General features: G+C 31.7%; 1 protein-coding gene across 1 annotated transcript in view; it reads right to left on the bottom strand.

The window, feature by feature from the left end:
- Positions 1-25,830, bottom strand: part of LOC143055167 (uncharacterized) — a 44,481-nt gene extending 18,651 nt beyond the window's left edge. Inside the window, exons 1-9 of the mRNA XM_076228306.1 lie at positions 25,667-25,830; positions 24,901-25,079; positions 17,941-18,199; positions 16,812-16,898; positions 16,167-16,325; positions 3,481-3,656; positions 1,164-1,536; positions 668-757; positions 6-159 (exon numbers count right to left, since the gene is read on the bottom strand). Coding sequence (XP_076084421.1) covers positions 6-159; positions 668-757; positions 1,164-1,536; positions 3,481-3,656; positions 16,167-16,325; positions 16,812-16,898; positions 17,941-18,199; positions 24,901-25,062 — 1,460 coding nt within the window. The 5' untranslated portion in view covers positions 25,063-25,079; positions 25,667-25,830. The remainder of the gene's footprint in view (positions 1-5; positions 160-667; positions 758-1,163; positions 1,537-3,480; positions 3,657-16,166; positions 16,326-16,811; positions 16,899-17,940; positions 18,200-24,900; positions 25,080-25,666) is intronic.
- Positions 25,831-27,145: the final 1,315 nt, after the last annotated feature.

Below are 27,145 nucleotides of genomic sequence, written 5' to 3'. Positions count from 1 at the left end.
TATGCTAATGAGGAGGCAATACGTTCTTTGAATAGCTACCAATAAAATTTCCCGCTGGTCTATAATTAGCAACGACAACGACACGACCATTTCCTCTTGCCTTTCCTATTCCCATTTCCTTGGTATCCTTCCATACAACTTGAGTAAAATGACCATACGCTGAATAATTAATAAAAAAAAAAAAGATTAAAATTAACATAATACATTTTACATTTAAAATTTACATTGTGGTAAGATGTTTACACTTAATCTTCGTAATGAACATGCAAAGACAATGGAGTGAAATTATAGTTTGAAGCAAATAGAGTGGATTATATTTACCATTTTACTCTCGTTTACGACAATGTATTTCATTTTCTGCAGTAAAGATCATAACTTAGAAAATATGTTCTATAAGTAAAGAATATCTTAAGTGAAACAGACTATAACATCGGTATCTGTTCGTGTCAGGAATTGTGTCACCCTGTTTCATCTGTTATCACTCATGACGGTTAATGCATACATAGCATGATACGTTCACCATGTTAGCATACCAGATTTTACTTTTGAATTCATAAAATTCTCCATGTGTGTATGCGTTACTTTAACATATCTATCTTCCTAATTGGTTGCCTAGTTTCGCGTAAATGAAATACTTTGATCTTTTTTCTTTCTTGAGCTTACGTACCAGGTACTTGTCCGAAATCTGGTGGCTCTTTTCCATAGTATGATCCATAATTTTCTATTTCACTGTACCATGATTCTGTAGCATCTTTAGCTAAATCGAAAAGTTAGTTATAAATATTAACACATGATATCAACAGATTACATTCGTTGATCGAATTTAACGTGGTCACTATATTTCTGGACAGGGGTTTTACTGACTTACGTGAAATAGAACCCGATATATAATTGTCAATCTATTTCAAAAGATCCTATGGTGTTATGAATTGAAGTTAAAAAGGATAGAATAAATAAAAGAGTTGGCGAATTAAAATTAATATGGCTGTTGCCATGCTTTGTGTATGTTTATTGCTGTGAATTTACTGATTTTGTGTCACGAAGGGTTACCTAAATCATTAGTTTTTTTCTTCTGCTAACAGTTGAACAAACTCATAACAAAAAGATTATATAATTCAATGCATCACTATGGTGATTCTTGAAAAAAAATAATTATATGATACCTGAATAGTCTAAATCTTTCATTGAACCCATTCTGTATGCGATATTTTCACCAGCTCCCAAATTGTGGTCATCCGAACTATGTCCATTCAAGTTATTTGCAAGAAGATAATCAGCCCACTTTTGAGCCATTGCGCACAAGTCAGCTGCACAGGTCATCGCTGGTACGCCATGTTTAGCTCGTAATCCATTATGTGCCTTTAAAGCTTGTTCTGCAAAGTCACCAGGAGGTTGCTCATTTTTGATTGGTGTATTTGTAGGAGGTTTTTGGTGAGTTTTAGTTGGTAGAATCTCCTTTGATTGATGAGATTTTGACGACAAACTTAGATTCTTTAAATCGTTCTCGTTAACGTCATCAGAGTTCACAAAAGCTTGCTGTAATAGAAAAGTATACGTACAAATTGTCCAATTCTAACTAATCTTTCATTGCAGATATGACATTTGTATTCCTCCGATAAGTTAATGGGTTTTTGTAAGTAGATATATATTTTTTATGCCCATTTCAGCATTGAAGTTTGTTTGTAATAAACCGTGTTTAATTGCCCTTTTCAACCTATTGCTGAAATGTATTTAACCTATATTTAGAGCTAATGCATGATTGTGTGAACGAGTTATTGTTTCTATATTTTACTATAAGATTCGGGCTATTGATAACAGTATTTTAAGATATTTATTAAGATGTGATTGATTATGGTCATTTTTACCCCGCGACACCGTTTAACCTTATAAAGTGATAGCTTTATGTACCACGTCCGATATATGTCAGTTGTATTGTTTTCGTTTGATGCGTTTGAGCTTATGATTTTGCTATTGCATAAGGAAATTACCGATTTGAATTATCCTTGGAGTTCGGTATTTCTGGTATTTTTCCTTTTTTGATAGACATATAACAGCGAATTCCGACTAAAATTGTGCCGAAACCGCCATTAATTCACATTCTCATCGTTTATTTTAATATTCTTGTGAGAGGTTTTAACTGTCCATTGTCCGCTCGTAATAGCGCCTATGTAAACTTGTATTGAGATAAAAGTTTTATTTATGTTAAAGGCATCAACGTGACATCCCCTGTTAATTGTTTTACAATATGTTAAACTAGTGGATGAATTACACTTGTACGTATGGAGGACGTGTTTTTCAACAGACTGTGGGTATTCCAATGGGAACAAACTGTGCCCTTCTACTTGCCGACTTGTTTCTTTATTATTATGAGACTGACTTCATGCAAAACCTTCTTAGTAAGAAAGACAAGAAGTTAGCAATATCCTTTAACTCTACTTTCCGCTATATAGATGATGTTCTTTCACTAAATAATTCAAAATTTGGTGACTATGTGGAACGCATCTATCCCATCGAGCTAGAGATAAAGAATACTACAGATACAGTTAAGTTGGCCTCATATCTTGACTTACATCTAGAAATTGAAAATGAGGGTCGGTTGAAAACAAAACTTTACGACAAAAGAGATGATTTCAGCTTTCCAATTGTGAATTTTCCATTTCTAAGTAGCAACATATATCTCCCAATTGATATGATATTCCCGTGCTTGCATTTTCTATCATGATTTTTTTGATAGAGGGTTGCTGCTAACAAGAAAGCTATTAAACCAAGAGTTCTAAATGGTGAAGTTGAAATCATCCTTTCGTAAATTTTACGGACGCCATCACGAGTTGGTTGACCGTTATGGAATAACCGTTTCACAAATGATATTGGATATGTTCCTTACGTCGTAACTACAAACCCCTTCCCTTTCATGAATGTGACCTACCGAATTAGACCATTTACCGGATTTTTTATCACATAAGCAACACGACGGGTGCCAAATGTGGAGCAGGATCTGTTCACCCTTCCGGAGCACCTGAGATCACCCCCAGTATTTTGGTGGGGTTCGTGTTGTTTATTCTTTAGTTTTCTATGTTGTGTCATGTGTGCTGTTGTTTGTTTGTCTTTTTCATTTTTAGCCATGGCGTTGTCAGTTTGTTTTAGTTTTATGAGTGTGATTGTCCCTTTGGTATCTTTTGTCCCTCTTTTGTAAGAAGATAAAATAAATATTTACTAAAAATCATCATAATGTGTGACTGATTTATTATAAAAGTATCAGTGAACAGTGTTATAATATTTGCCTTATATTTATTAAATAAGAATTTAAAAATGTCTGTCAAAAATGTCGAAATGTTGATATCTTTACGAGAAAAAAAAACAAGGCATCCCGTAAGGTATTTAAAAGATAAAGTAAAACAAAATGTTAACCGATTCTAAAAAACAAACCGTGTTCGAAAGAACTGTATTAAAACATATTGTGGATAAAGTAACGTAACGTACAATGTGTTCCTTAGTTGGTGGGGTACCTTCTACTACCAACTCTCTAGTCTTAACCTCTGTTCCTCCATCTGAATACGTGAACGTCTCCTCTACTTTAACAGTCGTACTTGTCTCTCCATTGACTGTTTTAGTGGTAGTTCCAACTTTTGTTGACTTACTCTTGACTGACATAATGTCTGAAAATATATTACAAATCAAATAGTATCTAGGAAGAAGACATTAATGCCATCTCTGAATTTTAACAACAGATGCACGTAATAAAACAAAAATAACAACACAAATGAAAAAACACGCTGAAATATCATTGCCATATATTAATTAATATTTTTAAACTTGATAATGAACATGATGAACAATAACTACCCTTTGATTCCCTGGTTTTGGAGAAAGGAAGCATGAACAAAATTATAACGCTAAATTGTAATTGTTTAATATTTCGGAGCCTTTTGTACTCTTCTTTATTAAAATACGGTGAGAAACGAATGGTTATCCTACAAAAGTCAATTGGACTAAATCATCCATTGTTCTTAAAAGCAAGTATAAAAAAAAATCTGGTAAAACAAGAAAAAGTTTACTAGTTAAATGTATAAAACCAATTTTCCATTTTTCTGCCAAGTGATTTTGTACATTTGTTAAGTTTATTCATACGCTACTGGTAGTTAGTAACCAGGTTTAGAGACTTTTTTGGAATTGACTAAATGCATGTGATAACAACAGTAGATTTAAACAATGTCAAATTTAAATAAAAAAAGGAAAAACAAGGATCAATTGTTTATTAGAAAAACCTGTAACCTACCATGTCTTCAATCGTATGAATAAGGACAAGGAAGCTTTATGCACAGGCTGCATGAAGTTAAAGTATTTTTTGATGGTTAAGAATAAATCGAAATCGTACTAAAGATGAAAAAATGGAGAAGATGAAAAACAAAACTCGTACATTGATAAAATAAAATATGGTATGAAAATTAAGATGTAAATAATATTTATATATATATATATTTAAAAGCCTTGCAATTTTAGCTTTAAAGCTACCGTCCTAATTTAGATAATGCTTATAACATGATCTGAATGCTTCGAAACAAAAGGGAATTACACCAATTGTTCTACAACAGATGCTCATTTCGACCAAAAAAAATGATCTTGTAAACAGAAAAGGAAATACAGCTTTGACACTTGATGTTGTAATACATGTCATTTCGAAAGCTTTGTGTAACACATATATAGTATCAAACAATGTAAATAACATAGGGTATTTAAATTTTTAGTAAACCAATCTTAATTCAGAACAATATATAAGTCAAGGCTCATTTAAAGTACGAAGCTTTACACTTATCTTCCTTATTTTAAATATAGAATTTAAATATTGTCTTTTGTTTTATCTAACAAGATGTACGGTGTATACATTATGTACGATTTCCGTCAAGTTTATGTCATGTATAGATTCCCAAATTCATGTATTTGGTTTTAATGCTATATTTGTTATTCTCATCGGATTTTGTCTAATGCTTAGTTCGTTTCTGTGTGTGTTACATTGTAGTGTTGTGTCGTTGCTCTCCTCTTACATTTATGCGTTTCCCTTAGTTTTAGTTTGTTACCCCGATTTTTTTTTTTTGACAATGGATTTACGAGTTTTGAACAGCGGTATACTACTGTTGCCTTTATTTAACTGAAAATATCTTAATAATGGATCTTGAAGACGCGTCTTAAAGCTATGAACAAAATATCAAGCAATGCCCATGAAACAACTCTCGACTAAAGATAAAATGAAATGAATGAAAGCAATACTTCGCAACCGTTTTTATCTTCACAATGAGAAAAATCTTATTTTATGGTCGTTTATAAAAACGTTGAGATGAAAAATAATTCAAGTAATTCAACTGGGAAAGGAAAACAAACATGTTTCGTTTTGACCAACGACAACCACAGAACTACATCTCCTCTTGACTACGGAAGGTACATAATGAATGTTGAATGATAAAACATGCTTGACGGCACCTACCATCTCGTTTATAGCTACTGCCATTACGTAGTAACACAATACTGTAATGAAATTGTCGCAATATGAAATAAAAGTACCATGATTAAGCATGTTAAATGTATTGCAGTCTTAAACTTTTTTAGACTGTGCCGTTTGATTAGGATTTTTCGTTTTGAATTTTCCTTGGACAAATGTTGGAGTGCAGTATTTTTGTGCTTTTACTTTTTATTATCTTTATAAGAAATGAGACACAAATGAAATAGTCATTGCAGTTAATTCATATTAATCCAAATACTAAGGAAAACTAAACAATGGCAGAAAAACTAATTATTTGATGTATATAAACCCACCTGGAAAAAGACCCATTAACTATGTATCTCCATCAAATAAATGCATTCTGATTCCGTAAATGACTGTAACTTTAATTTTATAGTCTTGTATATATGTCTTATATGTTGCATTTAAAGGCGACATGATTAACCAAACATATTCAGAATATACGGTTGTTTAAAAGTTCGCACCTGTCTCATCCGCCAAAAAAACATGCGTAGATGTATGTATGTTTGACAAACATACGCATATTACATGCATGGGGTGTCAGTTTATAATCACATATTGAGCTAAATGTCTGCGAACTTTCGTTGGCTAACCATTTATAAAACCGGTTTTGATATAATTGTACATGTATAAAAATGAAAACAGCACGTTATAAAATGTTTGCGTCCAAAGCGCTTTTGTCGATTTACTTTCATCAGGAACGCTCAATACCAATTATATTATAACATTTCTTTTAACAATGGGAATATACTCTGTTAATATTATAGTTTAGAAAGTTCTATATTATGTAAACCAACTTATTTTAGAAACTTCTCTATTTCAATTTGTTTTGATCTAAAGAGCTGATTTATCTTTTTATTATTATTGTTATATGTAAATTAAATGAGCATAATGACTACTCATAAATATGAACACTTTCTGATATACATACCTTTATGTATTGATAATTAAATTCAATATGTCCTTCTAGTCAAATTAGTTTGTTATAATGCTATTTGATAATAAAAATGCCTTTAAATACTGTCCTAGACAATAGGTATAGTTCTACGAATTTTATTTATATCTTAACTGGAAAAACATACAATATTAAGTCCATTACAGTGCAAAATTTATTGAATATATAAGGAAGTTCTAGTAACGCAAATATTTTTTAAAAGTAAATTCAAGTAAAGTCATTGTCATATGAAATGTGTGGGTTGTTTGTATTCGCAGAAAAAGGGTTGTCTTTTACTTGAAACAGTGTTGAACATGTTACACAGAAGCATTTTGACGTGGTTATTTTGGCACCTTTCTTGTTACACAATCTCTTTTATGTTATGTTACTTTGGGTTGTTCATCCAATATTGTCAATATAAACCTATAAAAACAATGTCATAAGTAGGAAATTTTGCTATAAAACAAGGTTGAATCTAACATTTTTGTTTTTGATGTTGTTATGACTTTGAGTTTACTTTTGAGTTAAGTTATTCGGTTTATACTTTTTATTCACCGTAGTCCGTATCTTCTCTTTTATTCACCGTAGTCCGTATCTTCTCACCATCTTAAAATATTAATTTTGTTAAAACCTTTGTTTTCTATTATCATATTAGTTTGTTCTGCCTTTTTTCAAAAGAGGGACGAAAGATACCAAAGGGAGAGTAAAACTCATAAATCGAAAATAAACTGACAACGCCATGGCTAAAAATGAAAAAGACAAACAGACAAGCAGTAGTCCACATGCCACAACATAAAAAACTAAGGAATAAACAACACGAACCCCACCAAAAACTAGGGGTGATCTCAGTTGCTCCGAAAGGGTAAGCAGATCCTGCTCCACATGTTTCAACCGTCGTGTTGCTTATGTGATAACAAATCCGCTAAATTATCTAATTCGGTAGGTCACATTCATGAAAGGGAAAGGGATTGTAGTTACGACTTAAGGAACATATCTGATATCGTTTGTGAAACGGTTATTTCATAACGGTCAACCAACTCGTGATGGCGTCCGTAAAATTTACGAAGGGATGATTTCAGCATCACCATTTGATCTCTTGGTTTAATAGCTTCCTTGTGAGCAGCAACCCTCTATGAAGAAAATCATGATAGGAAATGCAAGCACGAGAATATCGTATCAATTGGGAGATATATACCCCGTATACAGGTGTTGCTGGAATGTTGCTACTTAGAAATGGAATGTTCAAAATTGGAAAGATGAAATCATCTCTTTTGTCGTAAAGTTTTGTTTTCAACCGAACCTCATTGTCAATTTCTAGATGTAAGTCAAGATATGAGGCCGACTTAACTGTATCTGTAGTATTCTTTATTTCTAGTTCGATGGGATAGATGCGTTACACATAGTCACCGAATTTTGAATTATTTAGTGAAAGAACATCATCTATATATTCAAACTATACTTACACAGTTTATGTTAAAATCTGATATACCTCTTAACTTTTGTGATGCATTAATCTCAAGTCCGACGACAATGACATGTGATATTCGGAATTTTACTTATCGACGGATTAGTAAAAAAATGAGCAACACGACGGATGCTAAATGTAAAGCAAGATCGATCTGATTACTCGTTTAGAGCATCACAGATAACCTGCTTTTTTTTAAGTTCATGTTGCTCAGTCTTTTGGTTTCTATGTTGTGTTGTGTTTACTGCTGTTTGTACCGTGGTTTTTTTTTCTGTTTTTGTCTTGGCGTTGTCATTTTCTGTCTTATGAGTTTATCTTTCGACTCTTTATAACAAACATACTACCATGAAAACATGTATGTTGTCAGTTAGAAAACATTAGTTTCCTCCTATAATAAATGAACGCGGTGAAGTAAAAAACGAGAAATTTGTTAAAATTATTACACTTTTATTCTTGTATCAATCCGAGGACATTCAACATTAAAAGAGTAAAACGCCACCAAAGGTAGCATATAATGTTGTAAGCAAGACGCGCGTTTTGTCTTCAAAAGACTCATCAGCGGCTTTAATTAAATGAGGTGGATACATTGATACACATATCATTTGTATTCAGTGATATTTATGATTACAACACTGACAACATGGGTTCCTGTTAAAAATCGATGGATACGAAGGAATTCATAATTTAAATACACTTAATTGTTATCGTAGGTATTAACTTCAATTCAGAAAACCTTGAACGTATTTTGAAATCGAAGTATCATGCATTGCATTACAAAAATGTTCTCATTTAGAGTTGGTTAGATAAAACCAACATATGGATTTCAATATTATTGATGAGAATTTCATGTTAACAAGATATTTCAGCAATACACCATTGTCGTGATTTTAACAGATATAATGTGACTAGAATATTTGTAGATATGTGATATGATATCATTTCAAAAAGTCTATTTTAAAAGGGGAAAATTGATATATTAGGGAAATTAAACATCACAAGTCAAAATATAAAATAATAATTAAATGATATGTCAAAAAACACAAAATGTCATAAAAAAGACAAACATGCCATGTGCCGTAAATATAAAACTAAAGACTTAGAACCATATATTACAATAAAATACAAATGTTGATTGCAACTGACTGTACTTTTGTCACCGTTGTTTTTTTTTTTTTTTTTTTTCTTCATCTAAAACTGTTAAGACCACAGACCATCTGAGTGATAATTTAACTGTTCGTGTTTGTCAGTCTTTGGTCTTTTATGTTGCGTTTTGTATTCTTTTGCTTGTCTTTTGTTTGATTTACTTTTTTCCATAGCGTTATCAGTGAATTTTTACTGATGACTTTGAAAGTATTTTGGTATCTTTCTTTTTAGAGTTTGTACCAAGTTATTTACCTTGAGAGGGGTATGTGTCAAAATAAAAAGTAAATGATTGTTACGTTATCAAGAAGTACGTTGGTTCAACTTCAAGAGACTTATCCATAGTGGACGATAATCTTAAAATTAACATGGCTTCAACAACATAAAGTACATTAAGGTGGTACCCAATACCTTCACTAAAATTAATTTGGCTCGTTTAATTTTCATAAAGTTTTCACAAAGTATTTACTTTGACCATTTGACAAAAATATAAAAATCTCAAAAATTTTGAACATACCATTTTATCAGAAAAATTACACTGGTTATATAGCAGTTTGACAAACACTAATTTTGATCATTGAGAAGCTTAATATGTCCTTTACAACACAACGTAATTAAAACGTTTAGCTGACTTTACAGAGTTATCTCCCTGTAGTGTTAGGTACCACCTTAACTGTTGTGTAAACGTATCTTTTAAGTACAACATCACCAATAAGATATAAAATGTTAAACGATTTTGTTTTATTTCATAATAGATACCTTCATAAAATGACATTATATGTATTTACCTCAAACGATATATAATAAATATCGAAGGTTAAAAGCTTATCAAGGTGATCCATTTAAAATTGGACAATGGATTTAGTTTTCAGAAGTCATTGATTGTTTCGAACTTTACAGACATGCTTTTGTAAAATTCGTTAGTGTTTTATGGTATGAATAAACATTATATAATCTCATAAAATCATTGAAAAAGTAACAGTGTAAAGAATTAAAAACAGTTTAAAAAACGACTAAATACGTTTAAACTAAAGAAAAGACTAAAATAAGAGATCGGTTATCTTTTATTTTAAGTGAATATGTATTCGTGTACAAAATTAGCAAGAAACCTGATTATCTGTTCTAACCTTCGTAGATATACGATGACAATTTCTTTTGTGGTATTTATCTTTTGAAGTGATAATACGCTATTGTTATGTGACAAAATCAAGACAATATTTATGTTATTGAATTGCAATCGTAAACCCGTTGTTTATTTATTGACATTGAAATTTAGTTCTGTGTATTAAATCTTTCATTTATAGCAGTAACTAAGTTGGGTTTGTTTTTGCTTCGGTTTAAGTTAATTGATGATATTACTTTTAGTTAAATTATTTAAAGTACAACATTAACATGATTATTTGTTTGTCCAGTTTTGTCCAAAATGGCCTATATATGTACTAGACCTCTGAGTATGTGATATCTTTTATGACCATTTCTAACAATCAAAATTGTAAAATGTTTTGATGTATTTTAAATTCCTTCATAAAAGTACACCATTTACAGAAATAGTTTTCAAAGGTACCAAGATTATAATTTATGAAAAGTAGAATGAAAATATATACAAATATGTTTTATATGTTGGCGGTAATGATTAAGTTCTAAGCTGATATTATTTTGTTTTTATATTTGCAGTTTTTATATTGGTAGAATGGGGTCAAAAAGATAAATTCAATAACCCAAATACCTTGCCAATTCCAAAAAGACTTTAAACACGTCAGAATAACTATCTAGTTTACGTTTATCTGATGTATTTACTATCTATTTGGTCAAAAATGAGAATAGTTAAACATGTGCAATTTCAGGTGGAAATACAAAAAATCCTATTAGTGTTTGTGACGTAAAACCATGAACCTTACTTGTTGTTCAAACAAATGACATAAAAATATGAGGTACAACACCTATTGAAAGGAAAGAACCAAACACCCAAACACAATATACTAGTATGTTGATATTAAGCTTTTCTTTCTTAACTAGGGAGAAAGAAAGAATACTCACATTGTAGTATCTAAGATAAGGTTATTTAGTTATGAATCATTCTTTTGTGACAATAGTTCGTCCTTCAAATTATTTAACGTTGATATTCTTTTTTTTTTTACCAACTTAAAATTTAATCATTTTTGTTTATAAATAAGACAAAACACAACCACTGTTAAAATTATACAATACAAAAGACAATGACAACACTCTAGAAAAACTAGATGTGTCAAAGTGACACGAATGACCTCGTCTCAAAAAGTTGAAAAATCTGCAATTTCTATAACACATGTGGACACAAACATGATGGTAGTCTCACATATCGAATATCAGCTCAAAATTTGGAGGCGTATAGAAAAAAAGTCTGTATAACTGTTATTTTCAACAATTTTCAAAGTTGTAAACCCTTAATTTTTGGCAAAAACTTTAAACTAGATCTGTAACTCAACATGAGTAACTCACATACCAAAAATCAGCCCAATATCTGAAAGCGTTTAGAAAAAAAGTATGTATAACAGTGATTTTCAACAATTTATCAAAGTTCAAAGCCAATAATTTCCGCAAAAGTTAGAGGAGAGAAACGAAATTTAAACTTGATCTGTAACTCATCATGGTTAACACATATACCAAAAAATCAGGCCAACATCTGAAAGAGTTTAGAAAAAAAGTCTGTATAACTGTAATTTTCAACAATTTATCAAAGTCCAAAGCCAGTAATTTCGGCAAAAATTAGTGGATCGGAACGAAACTTAAACTTGATCTGAAACATATCATGGTTAACTCACATACCAAAAATCATCCCAATATCTAACGGGGGTTTAGAAAAAACTCCGTATGATGGTTTGTTGCGGAATGACGGAATGACGGAATTCGGAATTACAGAATTTCGGACAAGGGTAAAACTATATGGCACCGACAACTTCGTTGCAGAGCCATAATAAGGAAATTACAAACGCAGACGAAATTCCAATAAAAGATAAACATGATTAATTTCAAATGATATTTATCAGGTACCACAAAATGTGCCTTCCCTGTATTATCTAAACATGCCATAGAAACATGTAGGTACTACGTAAAAATTGTGGACTGCCGAATAAATAATGATTCTAAAAAGTTTAAAACGTCCTAGAAATATCTAATAATCATTTTAGTATCAAATCATTGTGAAAAAAACTGAGGGAATAACATGAACTACAAAAGTAACGCGACCGGATGTATTGGCAGCGTAAGCTTCTCATGTAATGCTTGTATCTTCCGTCAAGCAAATGCACATATTATCGTCAGACTTTTGGTCTATGTTGTTCCTTACATGTTTATTAAAGCTTATTCATATGTTTTAACAACCGTACAACCTTAAACTATTCAGATATATTAATAATGTTTGTTTGCGTTCACCCTATTGGCTGTGAAAATCCTAAACTGAATTAGTCAGCTTTTGGATATTTTGTTTCCAATTTATGTGTTTAGGCTCACGATATATCGAGCATATGAAAACACATGTCATGGAGAAGTGTAACTGGCAATTTTTAAGTCATATGTAATAATGTTGCCATCTGGATTATATGTAGAAAAGGAACTTGCATAGCTGCATTCAGGTTTAGACTTAACTTCGTTGTTATAGAGATCCTTGTAATTTTTGTATGTTATTCAGAAAATTTCGTGACAATTGGTTTGATATACAAGTATAAGAGATGATTATATCTACTCCGATTAATTGTCATCTTTAGTACAGCTTTATATTACCTAGATTTATTGAAATAGTTTTAATGGTATTACGTAAAATCATAACTCTACAAAAGAAATGAAATACATTTGTATACAAGACTATTTTAAACTCAATTATCGTCTTACATTATACGACAGAGCAAAAATGAACTGCAAAAGAGGGGCGAAACCCAACAGGTGGACAGTCAAACTCATGGATCAAAAATAAACTGACAACGCTATGGCTAATATTAAAAAGACAAACAGACAAACAATAGTACACAATACACAACATAGACAACTAAAGACTAAACAACACGAACCCCACCAAAAACCAGGGGTGATTGAAGGTGCTCCGGAAGGGTAAGCAGATCATGCTACATAAGTGGCATCTGTCGTGTTGCTCTTACACATAATACCCTCCATTAACTGTTGTCAAACTGTGTGGTACTAAAGGGTATCCATTTGTAAATCTTTGTTGAGACTAATGCATTATGCAATTCTTTCAATTTCTGCGTTGATACTGATGCTCTCAGCATAAACATTACTCTAAAAGAGTAATTTGAAAGAAACAAAACTGACATCTATGGGCACAAATTACCGTCAATATCACTCGTTTGCCCAATACATTGTGTCTGTGTCTCAATTCACTATAAACATGTTTTCTCAGATCTTTATATACGAGAAAAGAGGGACGAAAGATACCAAAGGGACAGTCAAACTCATAAATCTAAAACAAACTGACAACGCCATGGCTAAAAATGAAAAAGACAAACAGAAAAACAATAGTACACATGACACAACATAGAAAACTAAAGAATAAACAACACGAACCCCACCAAAAACTAGGGGTGATCTCAGGTGCTCCGGAAGGGTAAGCAGATCCTGCTCCACATGCGGCACCCGTCGTGTTGCTTATGTGATTACAAATCCGGTAAATAGTCTAATTCGGTAGATCAAATTCATGAAAGGGAAGGGGATTGTAGTTACGACGTGAGGAACATATCCGATATCATTTGTGAAATGGTTATTCCATAACGGTCAACCAACTCGTGATGGCGTCCGTAAAATTTACGAAGGGATGATTTCAACTTCACCATTTGGAACTCTTGATTTAATAGCTTCCTTGTGAGCAGTAACCCTCTATCAAGAAAATCATGATAGGAAATGCAAGCACGGGAATATCGTATCATTTGAGAGATATATACCCCGTATGCAGGTGCTGCTGGAATGTTGCTACTTAGAAATGGAAAGTTCACAATTGGAAAGCTGAAATCATCTCTTTTGTCGTAAAGTTTTGTCTTCAACCGACCCTCATTGTCAATTTCTAGATGTAAGTCAAGATATGAAGCTGACTTAACTGTATCTGTAGTATCCTTTATCTCCAATTCGATGGGATAGATGCGTTCCACATAGTCACCAAATTTTGAATTGTTTAGTGAAAGAACGTCATCTATATAGCGGAAAGTAGAGTTAAAGGATATTGCTAACTTCTTATCTTTCTTCCTAAGAAGTTCCTGCATGAAGTCAGCCTCATAATAATAAAGAAACAAGTCTGCAAGTAGAGGGGCACAGTTTGTTCCCATTGGTATGCCGACAGTCTGTTGAAAAACACGTCCTCCGAACGTAACAAATATGTTGTCAATCAAGAAATCAAGCATCTTGATAATATCGGTTTCAGAGAATTTTTTGTTTGAATCAGAGTGATTCTTTACAAAGTAGGATTTATCCCTCCCTAAGACAAGATACTTGTATCTACGTTGGCCATTCTTTTTTATGAAGCAAAGTAATACCAGCTCTTTTAATTTGTCTTTAAGTTTGGAATGTGGAATACTTGTGTAAAGAGTAGAGAAGTCAAATGTTTTAATACTGTTACAAGATGAAAGAGAGTTAGATTGTATGTACTCTAAAAGATCTTTGGAATTTTTAAGTATCCACATCTGATTCACGCCACCTCTAGAATAGGCAGTTTCACAATAACTTTGAAGCCCGTCTTTGATTGCTGATAAAATGGATGTTAATAATTTAGAAAGAGGTTTTGTGGAGCACTTGGAAGACCCAGCAATATACCGCTGTTTGTAAGGACACTTATGTAGTTTAGGTATCCAATAAAGTGATGGAAGATCCAGTTCTTCATCTTTGGTTGAAATACCAAAGGAACAAAGAACAGACCTATGATTATCCAGGATTTCCTCTTTGGTAAGTGTCGTGAGGGTATATGTTGAGTTTCCAAGTGAATTGTCTATACCTAATTCGTTTATCAAGCAATTAATGTAATGACTTTTACAGACAAAAACGATGTTATTTGGGGCTTTGTCTGCGGGGACAACAACATATTTATCATGGAGGTCGGATAGGTGTTTAGCAACATTTGGGTCTTTAAAAATTGACGTAGCATGGGCATTGATGGACCCATTCAGTTTCTTAATTCTGATTTGTATTAAGGACCTCACTGCCTTTATCCATTCGGATAGAGTGTCTACGTCTTCCTTCTCGCGCTTAGCCCATTGCCTGGCATAATCCTCGACTGAATCCATCAAAATTTTAAAGTTGTATTTCCAATTGATGGATTTAGGCTCACGATATTTCGGACCTTTCGATAACACGTTTCGTAGAGAAGTGTTATTAACAATGTTAAGGTCACCGGTAATAACGTGGCCAGCGGGATTATATGTGAATTGGGAACTAGCACAAGTGCAATCAGGAGGTTTAGACTTGAAGTCGTCAATATCGAGATCCTGCAAAACGCGTTTGTAAGTGAAAATTTTAGTTGCAATAGGTTGTATTTATTTGGATACAATGTGTGTTTATATAGAATATAGCCGTATTTTCTTTAAATCTTTCCAATTCCTGATTATTGAAAGTTTATCTAAGTGTTGCTTCGCATGATGGGCATTGTAAATACAAAAAAGACGCTCCCTATATCGACGGACCCACTCTCACTCCTTTAAGATGCTGCTCAGTTATTTTGTTTGTTGCCTTGATTTGTCTCTGTTTAATTGATAAGCGAGATTTAAATATTTGTGTACTACTTTCACCTTGAATAACACTACCACACCATCATTTAACTGTAACATCATATTTAAGAAATGTATTCCATTGTTTTATACTTTGTATTTATAGTTGGTTGTATCATTAATCCTGCTTCCTTTTTTAACAGTGTAATTATTTTCGGTTATACCTTTATTTATGCTTTTATGTAAATATTTATTTTTACAACAATGCACCTGGAATATAATAAGAGTTTGTATTTATTTGGATACAATGTGTGTTTTTTAGTATGCTTATAGACAAAATGCTATAAACATTATCATTCATTATTCTGATGAATATAGATACAGTCATATAACTGAAATATTAAATTTGAATTTCCCAAGAAAAGTTGAATCATCCTTTTGGTGGAAAGACATTTTTTGCATAAGAACCAATGACATTTCCTGCTGGTCTATAGTTTGCTACAACAACAACCCTGCCATCCTTCTTGGCTTTTGCAATACCCATTTCCTTTGTATTTTTCCATATTACTTGTGTGAAATGACCAATCTTGATGCCTGCAATAAAAAAACCAGAATTAGCTATATTCTCCCTGTATATAATCACAAGTGTGCCCTACAAATATTATTGCACAAACTATTTTCTAACCTTTACCTCGAGGATCAAAATCTGTACGTCATTAAACATTTTAAATCTAGTTAAAAGCACGTACAAAAAACATAATGTATTCTTTTTCTTTCATAAATTTGATATTTCAAAGTTTCATATCATTATATATTCAATACTAACAGCATATTTTTTTCATAGGCTGGATTTAGAAAACTTTATCATTTGTTTTCTCCAATGTATTGTAGTTTCTTAATTGTGTCATCGTTTGGTAACTCTAAACCTTTTTATTCAAACTCTGGTTACTATCCTTGTTACAACTACTCTTCACATGATTTCAAGCATGCAGTAAGCTTAAGTTTATACTGGTTTCTACCTTTGGTTTGATAATGCATATATTTAGGCAAATATTTTGTTTTCTTTATAACTTTACAAACCTCCCAATTCCTTTTTCGAAAGTGGTTCACTTCCGAAGAATGTGTAATCCTTTATTTCATTGTACCATGACCTGGTTGCTGCCCATCCTGCATTTATAAAACGTTTGTTAATATATTACTTAAGTTGTGTACGTAGTGTTTTGTTGCCTTTCTCTTTTTTGTTGAAGTTACTTTTGTTGTTATGATCTATTTAATTCTCTCTTCTACTTTTTAGTTCAAATAGTCCCTTTGATATCTTAATAAATAAATAAATATGCACTCTACGACTGTGTCGCTCTCATTGTTTATATTAAAAATATCACGATCATATACATATAAAAAATGATTTGGAATTATTAGAATACTAACAGTTATATATCAATATGTTAGTAGATTTTAGTCAATTGGCTATTAGGTCTATTTATTCTCTACTATTTAAAAGACCCCCCTAAGAAAATGAATGGTAATTCAACTTTGCAACATGTATGTTATAAAATGATTCCGCTCCGACAAAGTCTGACCTTATCATGTAATCGGCATTTAAGCTCTTTTTTTATTTTGTCGAGATTTGTCGAGAGTCTGGAGGTCCAAAGAACTGTAGTGATCATCACACATATCAATAATTGCATTGAAAAAGAAGTAGAAACACCGTTGTTCATCCCTTTGGTAAGTTATAATGCATATTCATAGATGTAACTAATCAATTAGAAGTGACAATAGAGTGTTCTACGAAATTTGAATATATCGGTACCAAATAAACCCTATCTAATTAAGTAATAAATGCATAATATGGTTTAAAGTATTCGAATTTCCGTTGAATACAGTTTTCATATGGAATTTCATATGCCTTAAACACAAAAATTTTAAACTTTACCGGTTTTTAATCTTCAGCAATGCATCAATATTGCGATGTATTGTAGCAATGCTTTGTAAAAACGATACTGAAACATGTTTTTCTCAAATCATTTTATGAGATCAATATTCAAGATAAATAACAGAAGTATGATTGTTAATGCGACAATATATTCACCAATTGTTTTAGTGGGTGTTTTTGCTTAAAAACAAATCTTGAATAATCTAGTTTGTAAAATTTGCAATTGTTTCCAAAAGATTTTATGCTCTCAACAAAAACAAATATTTTTCGAACAACCTGCATAATCTAAGGTACAAGGATTCCCTGTCTTCTGTGCTATATTTTCTCCAAATCCGCTCGAGTTGTGTTCGAATTTATTGTTGTCTATCAAATAGTTTGCCCATTTCTGAGCAACGTCACATAAATCTTGTGCAATGTTCAGAGGCGGTACCCCATGCCTCTGGCGTAACGTATTATGTTCTCTGACTGATTCTCTGACGAAGTCTTCTGGATTTATTGGTCGAGGTTTTTGTCGAGATGATTCAACTGCAGCTTTCTGGTGTGACATAGAAGAAAAAAAAAACATCATACAATTATTAATGAATTTGCATTATTAGATTAAATTCTAAATGCAGAAAAAAACTTAATTACGCACTGCACGTTTCTTTTCTTGATTAACAATAAACAGCAAAAACATTTAATTGGTTCTTTCAGTTTACACACATAAATACCAAAAAAAATCCGTTAGGCAAACAAGTTGACAGCTTGTTGTAATATACATTCAATATTCAGGGATACAATATAAAATATCAAATAATATTTGTTATCTTCTTCCAAAAAATATTTTATCAAAGGCATGCAAAAAATACACTATTTTACGCCTATCACGAGTCAGGAGTCTCTGGCCTTTGTAAGTCTTGTATGATTTTTAATTTTAGTTTCTTGTGTATAATTCGGAGTTTAGTATGACGTCCATTATCACTGTACTAGTATACATATTTTTAGGGGCCATCTGAAGGACACCTACGGGTGCGAGATATCTCGCTACATTGAATACCAATTGGTGGCCTTCGGCTGTTGTCTGCTCTATGGTCGGGTAGTTGTCGCTATGACACATTTCCCATTTCCTTTCTCAATTTTTCTAAACCAATAATTTTGATATGTGACAAAATATATATATTCATTAAAATGTTCTATTTTTCTTCTTATTTTTTTTATTAATGTGAATAATAATGTGCGTAAGAATAGCTCTTAAATTTGATTCATAATATGTCTTTGCGTACATAATAAAAATACCGTATTTCAAAGGAATTCAAAACGGAAAGTTCTTTATAAAATGACAAAATCACAGGCGCAAACATGCGTAACGAATGAAAAAAGTTAAGCTTGCATAAATACCGGACTCCGAGGAAGATTCAAAACGGAAAGTCTCCAATAAATTGGCAAAATCAAAAGCTCAAACACACCAAACAAATGGACTAACACTGTCATTTTTTCTGACCTAGTACAGCCATTTTCTTATGTAAAAATTGTGGAATAAATCTGGTTTTATAAAAAAAAAGATGTGGTATGATTGCCAATGAGACAACTATCCACAAAAGACCAAAATGACACAGATATTAAAAACTATAGGTCACCATACGGCCTTCAACAATTAGCAAAGCCCATACCGCATAGTCAGATATAAAAGGCCCCGATAAGACAATGTAAAACAATTCAAACGAGAAAACTAACGGCCTTACTTATGTAAAAAAAAATGAACGAAAAACAAATATGTAACACATAAACAAACGACAACCACTGAATTACAGGCTCCTGACTTGGGACAGGCACATAAATAAATAATGTGGCGGGGTTAAACATGTTAGCGGGATCCTAATCTTTCCCCTAACCTGGGACAGTGGTGTAACAGTACAACATAAGAACGAACTATAAAAATCAGTTGAAAAAGGCTTAACTCATCAGATGGACAAAAATGCTAGTGGACGTGGCCCGGTACTTATACATCCCGACACAAAAAGACACAATGAACAGATCTAAGAGTACTCGCAGTTATCTGACAGCTGGTTCAAAGCCACTAACAACTAACAACTAATAAAAAATCTTTATTAGTCCCTCACCTGTATGACAGTCGCCTAAAATTCCATTATATTGACAACGATGTATGAACAATACAAACAGACATAATAGAAAATAATGTTAAAAGGGGTACAACAGTCAACATTGTGGTATTATCTGAATCACTATGAAACAAAAAATTTGTAAACACACATTTACCAATGTATGTGAAGTTAGCTGCCGGTTCGTTATTCGATATTCGATATTCAATATCCAACCAGCTGCTAGCAGTTTTAGTTTAATAAAAAAAGAAATACTTAATAACATTAAAGTTTTCATAGTTAAGAGGACTTATAAGATACGTAGGAAATAGTTTCATGACCTCTTCTAACTGACCCCCCTGGTCTTTCATATTGAAATCCAGACTTTTGATTTTTAAAAATATTTTTATGTGATTTTCGTCAGTATAACATTCTGAATAAATCTGTGTATTTTTGTCCATTTCTGAAAAAAAAATAAAGTTGTTTTAGCACTATAAGGCAATGACACTTTCGTCATTATAATCATTATATTCCAGGGGGTCTCATCCTCATCCTCATTTAAGCGATTTCAGGTAGATTTTCACTATATATTTTGAATATCAAACTAGCACTTTGGGCGCTCCGTAAACATGGAAGACAGGAAGTGTACCCAAATTTCTTTAAGTTGCGTTTGTATCTACCTATTAACTAAATATCTGCATAATATTAGAAAGATTGAGTGATCAGGGGGCTCTCATCATTGCCCAATGCCCTTTGTCTTAAAATTTTGACAGTTTTTAGCTAAAAAGTGACAATCTAAGCCCTCCGTAGATATCGAAGATGACCCTATTCTGGAAAATTCTTCTGATGCAATCTTTATATATACAGAGTCTATGATTTAGTTGAATTTTATGGACATTGAAAGACCAGGGGGGTTTCACTCTCATTTTAGCGGTCTCAGGTAAGTTTTCACTATATAATTTGAATATCCAACTGGCACTTTGGGCGCTCCGTAAACATAGAAGACAGGAAGTATACCCAAATTCCTTTAGTCACGTTTGTATCTACCTATTATCTAAGTGTCTGCATAATATCAGACAGATTGAGAGATCAAGGGGCTCTAACCATTGCCCAATGCCCTTTGTCTTGATATTTTGACAATTCTTAGCTAAAAAGGGACAATCTAAGCCCTCCGTAGATATCGAAGATGACATTATTCTAGGAAATCCCTCTGATGCAATCTTTAAATATACAGAGTCTATGAGTTAGTTGAATTTTATGTGCATTGAAAGACCAGGGTGGTCTCACCATTGCCCTGTGCCCTTTGTCCTGAAATTTTGAAAATTAAGCTGAAAAGTGACAATCAAAGCCCTCCGTAGATATCGAAGATGACATTATTCATCGTAAACCTTTTTCATACAATCTCTATATATACAGAGTCTATGATTTAATTTTATGGACTTTAAAAGACCAGGGGGGGGGGGGGTTTCACTCCATTTTAGTGGTCTCAGGTAGGTTTTCACTATATAATTTGAATATCCAAATGGCACTTTTGGCGCTCCGTAAACATGGAAGACAGGAAGTATACCCAAATACCTTTTAGTCACGTTTGTATCTACCTATAATCTAAATGTCTGCATAATATTAGAAAGATTGAGAGATCAGGGGATCCCACCATAGCCCTGTGCCCTTTGTCCTGAAATTTTGACAATTTTAAGCTGAAAAGTGACAATCAAAACCCTCCATAGATATCGAAGATGACATTATTCTCGGAAATCCTTTTGATACAATTTTTATAAATACAAAGTCTTTATGTTCGTCTAATTTTATAGACATTGAACGAACAGGGAGGTCTGACCGTCATTTAAGCGGTCTCAGGTTTTCACTGTAAATTTCTGTTTTTTAGGCTTTCCATATTTAGGGAACATATATTTATTCTAGTGAGCTTCCTCCAGGCATGCTTGGGGGATGCTCCGAGCCTTTTTGAGAATCTTATATCGTTAATACACCATTGAAATCCCATAAATGTCAATTAAATTGAAAAGTTTATAATTAAGAGCTTGTATGAGCCTTTTGTGAGCTTTTTGTACGCCTGTAGGAATAAAGTTTAACCATGATGCTATAGAAAATTATTAAAATGACACAAAACTAGATATATCAAAACTGGAGGTTAAACAGTTTCGGACAATATGTCAAAATTAGAACTAAAAGCTCTAATAGAACTAAAACATAATGATAACATTATATATCTAAATCCGATAAAAATAACACAACATTGATTGTAAATAAGATCGATTACATCAAAGCAGGAACAAGCCACCTTAACAGTAATCATTATTTAAAAATAAATGAGCCAACTACTAACGTTGTTGTCAAAACTATAAAAGATAATGTTAAAAAAAACTATCCAGGAGAAAAAGAATAGATTCACAATCTTATAATTTCTAGAAGATTATAACGAATCAAAACATGGACACATGTACCTCATAAAAATAATCTAAAAATAATTAATGAGGCATTTCGAACTGGTCAAAAGTTTGCAACATAAACATTTGTTTACCGACCAATCATCAATAAGTGTAACTTTACTACGAGACGCATTCAAAGATAATTACTGGATCTAATTTTAAAACCGTTATTGAAGAGGCATCACTTTAATATTCAAGATACTAACGACTTCATTAATAAAATAGAGTCGCAAGAGGTCAAGAAAGATGCATTCTTTCTTGACCTCGTGCGACTTTATTTTATTAATGAAGTCTTTAGTATCTACAATATAAAAGTGATACCTTTTCAATATAGATGGTTTTTAAATTAATTTCAGAAATCTTTCAATGCGTATTGTAGAAGAGTATCACTAGTCTTATTGATGATTGATCGGAAAGAAATGTTTATGTTGCCAACTATTTGACCAGTTTGAAACGCCTCATCAATTATTTCTAGATAGATTTTATTAATTTTTTCAAGAAGTTACATGTGTTTTGATTCGTTATTATTCTTTAAGAAATTCAAAGTTTGTGAATCTATTTCTTTTTTCCTTGATAATTTTTTAACATTATCTTTTATAGATTTCACAACAATGTTAGTAACTGGTTCATTTATTTTCAAGAAATGATTACTGTTAAGGTGACTTGTTCCTGCTTTGATATAATCCATATTATTTACATTTACTGTTGTGTTATTTCTAGTTGCTTTAGATACTTAAATGTTATCATAATGATTTAGTTCTATTAGAGCTTTTCGTTCTAATTTTGATAAATTGTCCCTAAACTGTTTAACCACCGTTGTTGATATATCTTATTTTGTGTCAATTAAATATTTTACCATGGCAACATAGTTAAACTTTATTTTTGCAGGCGTTCAAAAGGCTTACAAAAGGCTCATACAAGCTCTTAATTATCAACTTTTCTATTTGATTGACATTTATGGGATTGTAATGGTGTATTAACGATATTAGCTTCTCTAAACTGCTCGCAGCATCCCTTAAGCATGCCTGGAGGACGCTCACTAGAATAAATGTATGTCCCCTTATTTCTATTTATAGTTTTATATGTTTCTAGGGTGATCGGTTTTTGTTTTTATTTTAAGAAATATTATCAATAGAATAACATTTTTGGCGTCGTTTTATTGATAAAAACCTATATGATATCATAAAGACAAATATACAATTTACTGAGGATTTATATTCAAGGACAACGAGAGTTTTAGACAACTTGATGGGGTCATAAGACAATTTCCTATGTATCTTTTCGCTCCTTTCAACTATAAATATTATGCTTTTAATGTTAACAAATATTATATTTTGTTATGATTTTCAAATAAATTTGAATATCGACTAACGATTAACGAACCGGCTGCTAACTTCACATCCATCATTTACCATGGCACAATAACACAATGTTGGGATGTACAAGTAAAGAGTGAAGTCATATGTTACAAAGAAACTCAAAAAAGCAAATACACAAAGTTTATTAGCAAAAATGAACCACAACAATACAAAGTGATAAAAGAACAATAACACAATGACGAGATACAATTCATTATGGAAATGGGGAGTGTCAAAGAGACTACAACCTGATAATAGTACAAAAAAAATGTACAGACAACAGCAGAAGGTCACCAATAGGTCTTCAATGCAGCGAGAAATTCCCGCACCCGGAGGCGTCCTTCAGCTGGCCCCTTAACAAATATATATACTAGTTCAGTGATAATAAACGCCATACTTAACTCCAAATTATACACAAAAAACTAAAATTAAAAATAATACAAGACTAACAAAAACCAGAGGCTCCTGACTTGGGACAGGTGCAAAAATGCGGCGGGGTTAAAAATGTATTCCTGAATTGGTTAGGCTTTTCCTTATGTAAAAAAATGTTGGTTTAAACCCGGTTTTAAATTCAGTTGATTGAGCTTCGCAAATGTATGACAGCGGAAAAATTCTATTATATTGATAGCCATGTGTGATCAGCCGAACAGAAACATTAGGTAAAAACGTCCAACATTTGGGTAGAAAAGTCCACATTGTAATATAATCCTAATCATAATGTATTTATAAATAAAATGTTTAGGCTTGGGTCGGCATTCCCGAAAAATAATAGTTAAGTAGCGATTTGCAAGTTCGAAATTCTTTTATTATGCGTATTAGAAACAGATATATTTTTTTTCACTTTAGATGCTATTTTTTTTTTTTTTTTTTTGTGCATATTGTATAAAAACATATAGTATTTTTTTTTTTTTTTATTTTTAATTCGTAAAAATGGCTTTATTTTCCGATAAAATAGATTACCTAGCAATAATGATGATGCTGTTTGTATTTTAATACATCTTGCTTCCATTCCAGTAGAAAAAGTTTTCGCTAAGAAAATTAGGCATTGCCAAAACAAAAAACGCCAAGTCCTTAAAATACTACACCTAAAGTAATGATCTGTGGCCGGGTTGTTGTCACTTTGACATATTTCCCATTTACATTATCAGTTTTACATGTAAAAAAGGACAATCAACAAAATATAACCAATCAATCTAGAAAGAATAACTTGTGTATATCAAGTTGTTAAACAGAACAATACCAGTTGTTTCATTTCTTGCAGCTTAAATCAGAATGAAACGACTATAAAAAGATCAAGATTAAACATGCAATTGTCAATTTAGAATAATTTAACCAATTTGATAGATATCTTACCATTGTTGCTTTATCCGGATGTCCCTCCATTTTAATTTCCCTTGTTTTTATTTCAGTACTTCCATCACGCTTTTCGAACGTTTCATGAACTGTCACAACGGTTTCCCATTCACCATTTACGGTGCGAGATTTGCTGTTCCATTTTGTTCCAACGATCGACATTTTATATATAAATTGTTCTGAAAAAAAAAATATGATCTAATATGCAAAACCTTTTTTTTTTTAAAGGATTTTTAAAATACTAAGGCTTTCTACATCAGGAATAGACTATCTTAGCTGTATTAGGCAAAACGTTGGGATTATTTGGTCCCTACTGCTATTCAACTTTGAACTATATTCGGTCATTTAACTTTTTTTTATTCGAGCGTCACTGATGAGTCTTTTGAAGACGAAACGCGCGTCTTGCACAAAAACAAGACTTTAATACTGGTAGCTATGATAAGTTTATATACAAAACTCTAAGGTCAATTGAAAAAATATATATATGCAATATTCATAAAGCCCGCCAAGATTAAACGGTTGTCTATTTCAACCAAACGAACAACTGGAAAACTACTGTTACATTTATTTGCCGAAAAAATTGTGTTTAAAAATGTTTATATTTCTAGCTTCATCTCCCACTGTTATGAATGTTATTTATAGTTACGATCATTGACAAAATAGGTATGCTTTTGAATGCAACATTATTTTTATCAGTAATTCATGTATTTTATTAAATAAAGCATTATGACAACTCATAACTATTAACGTCTAACTAAGTACATACCTTGAATTCAGGTTAACTGAATTTAATATGTGCATCCAGTTGAAGTTTGTTTTGTGCAATGATATCCGATATTCAAATTCATTTTTATAGTGTCCTTTACTTAAAGTATAGTACTAAGAATTTTAGAATATTTATCTCGAAACAATTATATCCGATAATAAAAATAGCTATAGTTCTCAGAATTTCATTTATAAATTAGCTGGAATAACATATATATATATATATCCTTAAAGTTAAATAAACTAAATCTTTAAGGTTAAATCAATCGTAACACATACATAAGGAAACATTAGGAAAATTTAAAATGAACAAATATTGTTTAGAAATGATTGACATTATACAACGTTAATAACCCTTGTAATATTAAATATCAGAATTGGCGTTCATTCCAGTGGGCAATCATATTACGATTGAACTTTAAAGAGAACTAATTGTTACCATAAGGTTTTAAACACATTTCGTGTTATTTCATCGGCATTGTTCTTTGCATTTAGGTCCCATGTTTATGCACTGTTGCTTGTTTTTCGTCTTTTTTTTCCAGTCTCTTGTTTTTTTTTCAAACTTATGTTTTGTATTTTCCCATTCATAATAGTTAATGCAAAACAAAAAGACAACTGATTCATGTAAAGCAGTTGAATATTAAGACGAAAATAATATAAATATACTTTAATAAAAAAAGATATTGATGCCTGTATTTTACCAACAACTATACTTGTATGAAAAATTAGCAAACACACTGCCATTCAAAGGACAACTATCTAAGAGGAAATATTGCAATGGAAGAAGAGGAACTAGTTGTTTTAAAAACTAATATGTTCCCATTAAATATTGTCCTGAGTACTGTTATGCATTACAAATAAAATTTTACAGCGAGTTCAAAATATTTGATGTAAATTTACTGTTTGGTAAAACACAAAAAAATGTATGATAAAAAGTAAAACGATTTGAGTTCGATATTAGATTAAAAAAAACAGAACTTCATAAAATAACGATGAATTAATTTATATACAGACTTGAATTTATTGAATATTCAAGATAGAAAGCGTTTTAACATGTTCAACGTGGTCTGTATTATGTAGGACAATTCTTTTAATTCTTAGAAGGCATCAATTGTTTTAGACTTTTAAGAGACATTCACTTGTACAATTCGTTAGTGTTATATGGTATGAGTAAACATTCTATAATCTCATAAAATCATTTATAAAGTGATAGAGTGTTAAATCTTAAATACAGTTAAAGAAAATACTAAAATATAAGATCGGTTATCTTATAGTTTAGGTGAATATATGTTCGTGTACATAATTATCACAAAATCTGATTATCTGTTCTCACCTGCGTAGATTAACGATGACAATATCTTTTGTGGTGTTTATCTTTTAAAGAGATAATATTTCTCGCTTTTGTTCAGTGACAAAATAAAGACAATATATAGGCTATTGAATTACAGTCGTTAACGCTTTAAAATTGTATGATACATTA

This window comes from Mytilus galloprovincialis, chromosome 12 (genome assembly GCF_965363235.1).
Source record: "Mytilus galloprovincialis chromosome 12, xbMytGall1.hap1.1, whole genome shotgun sequence".
NCBI classification, from domain to species: domain Eukaryota; kingdom Metazoa; phylum Mollusca; class Bivalvia; order Mytilida; family Mytilidae; genus Mytilus; species Mytilus galloprovincialis.
Note: the sequence above shows the minus strand (reverse complement) of the source record. Positions and strands in the feature narration are given on the sequence as shown.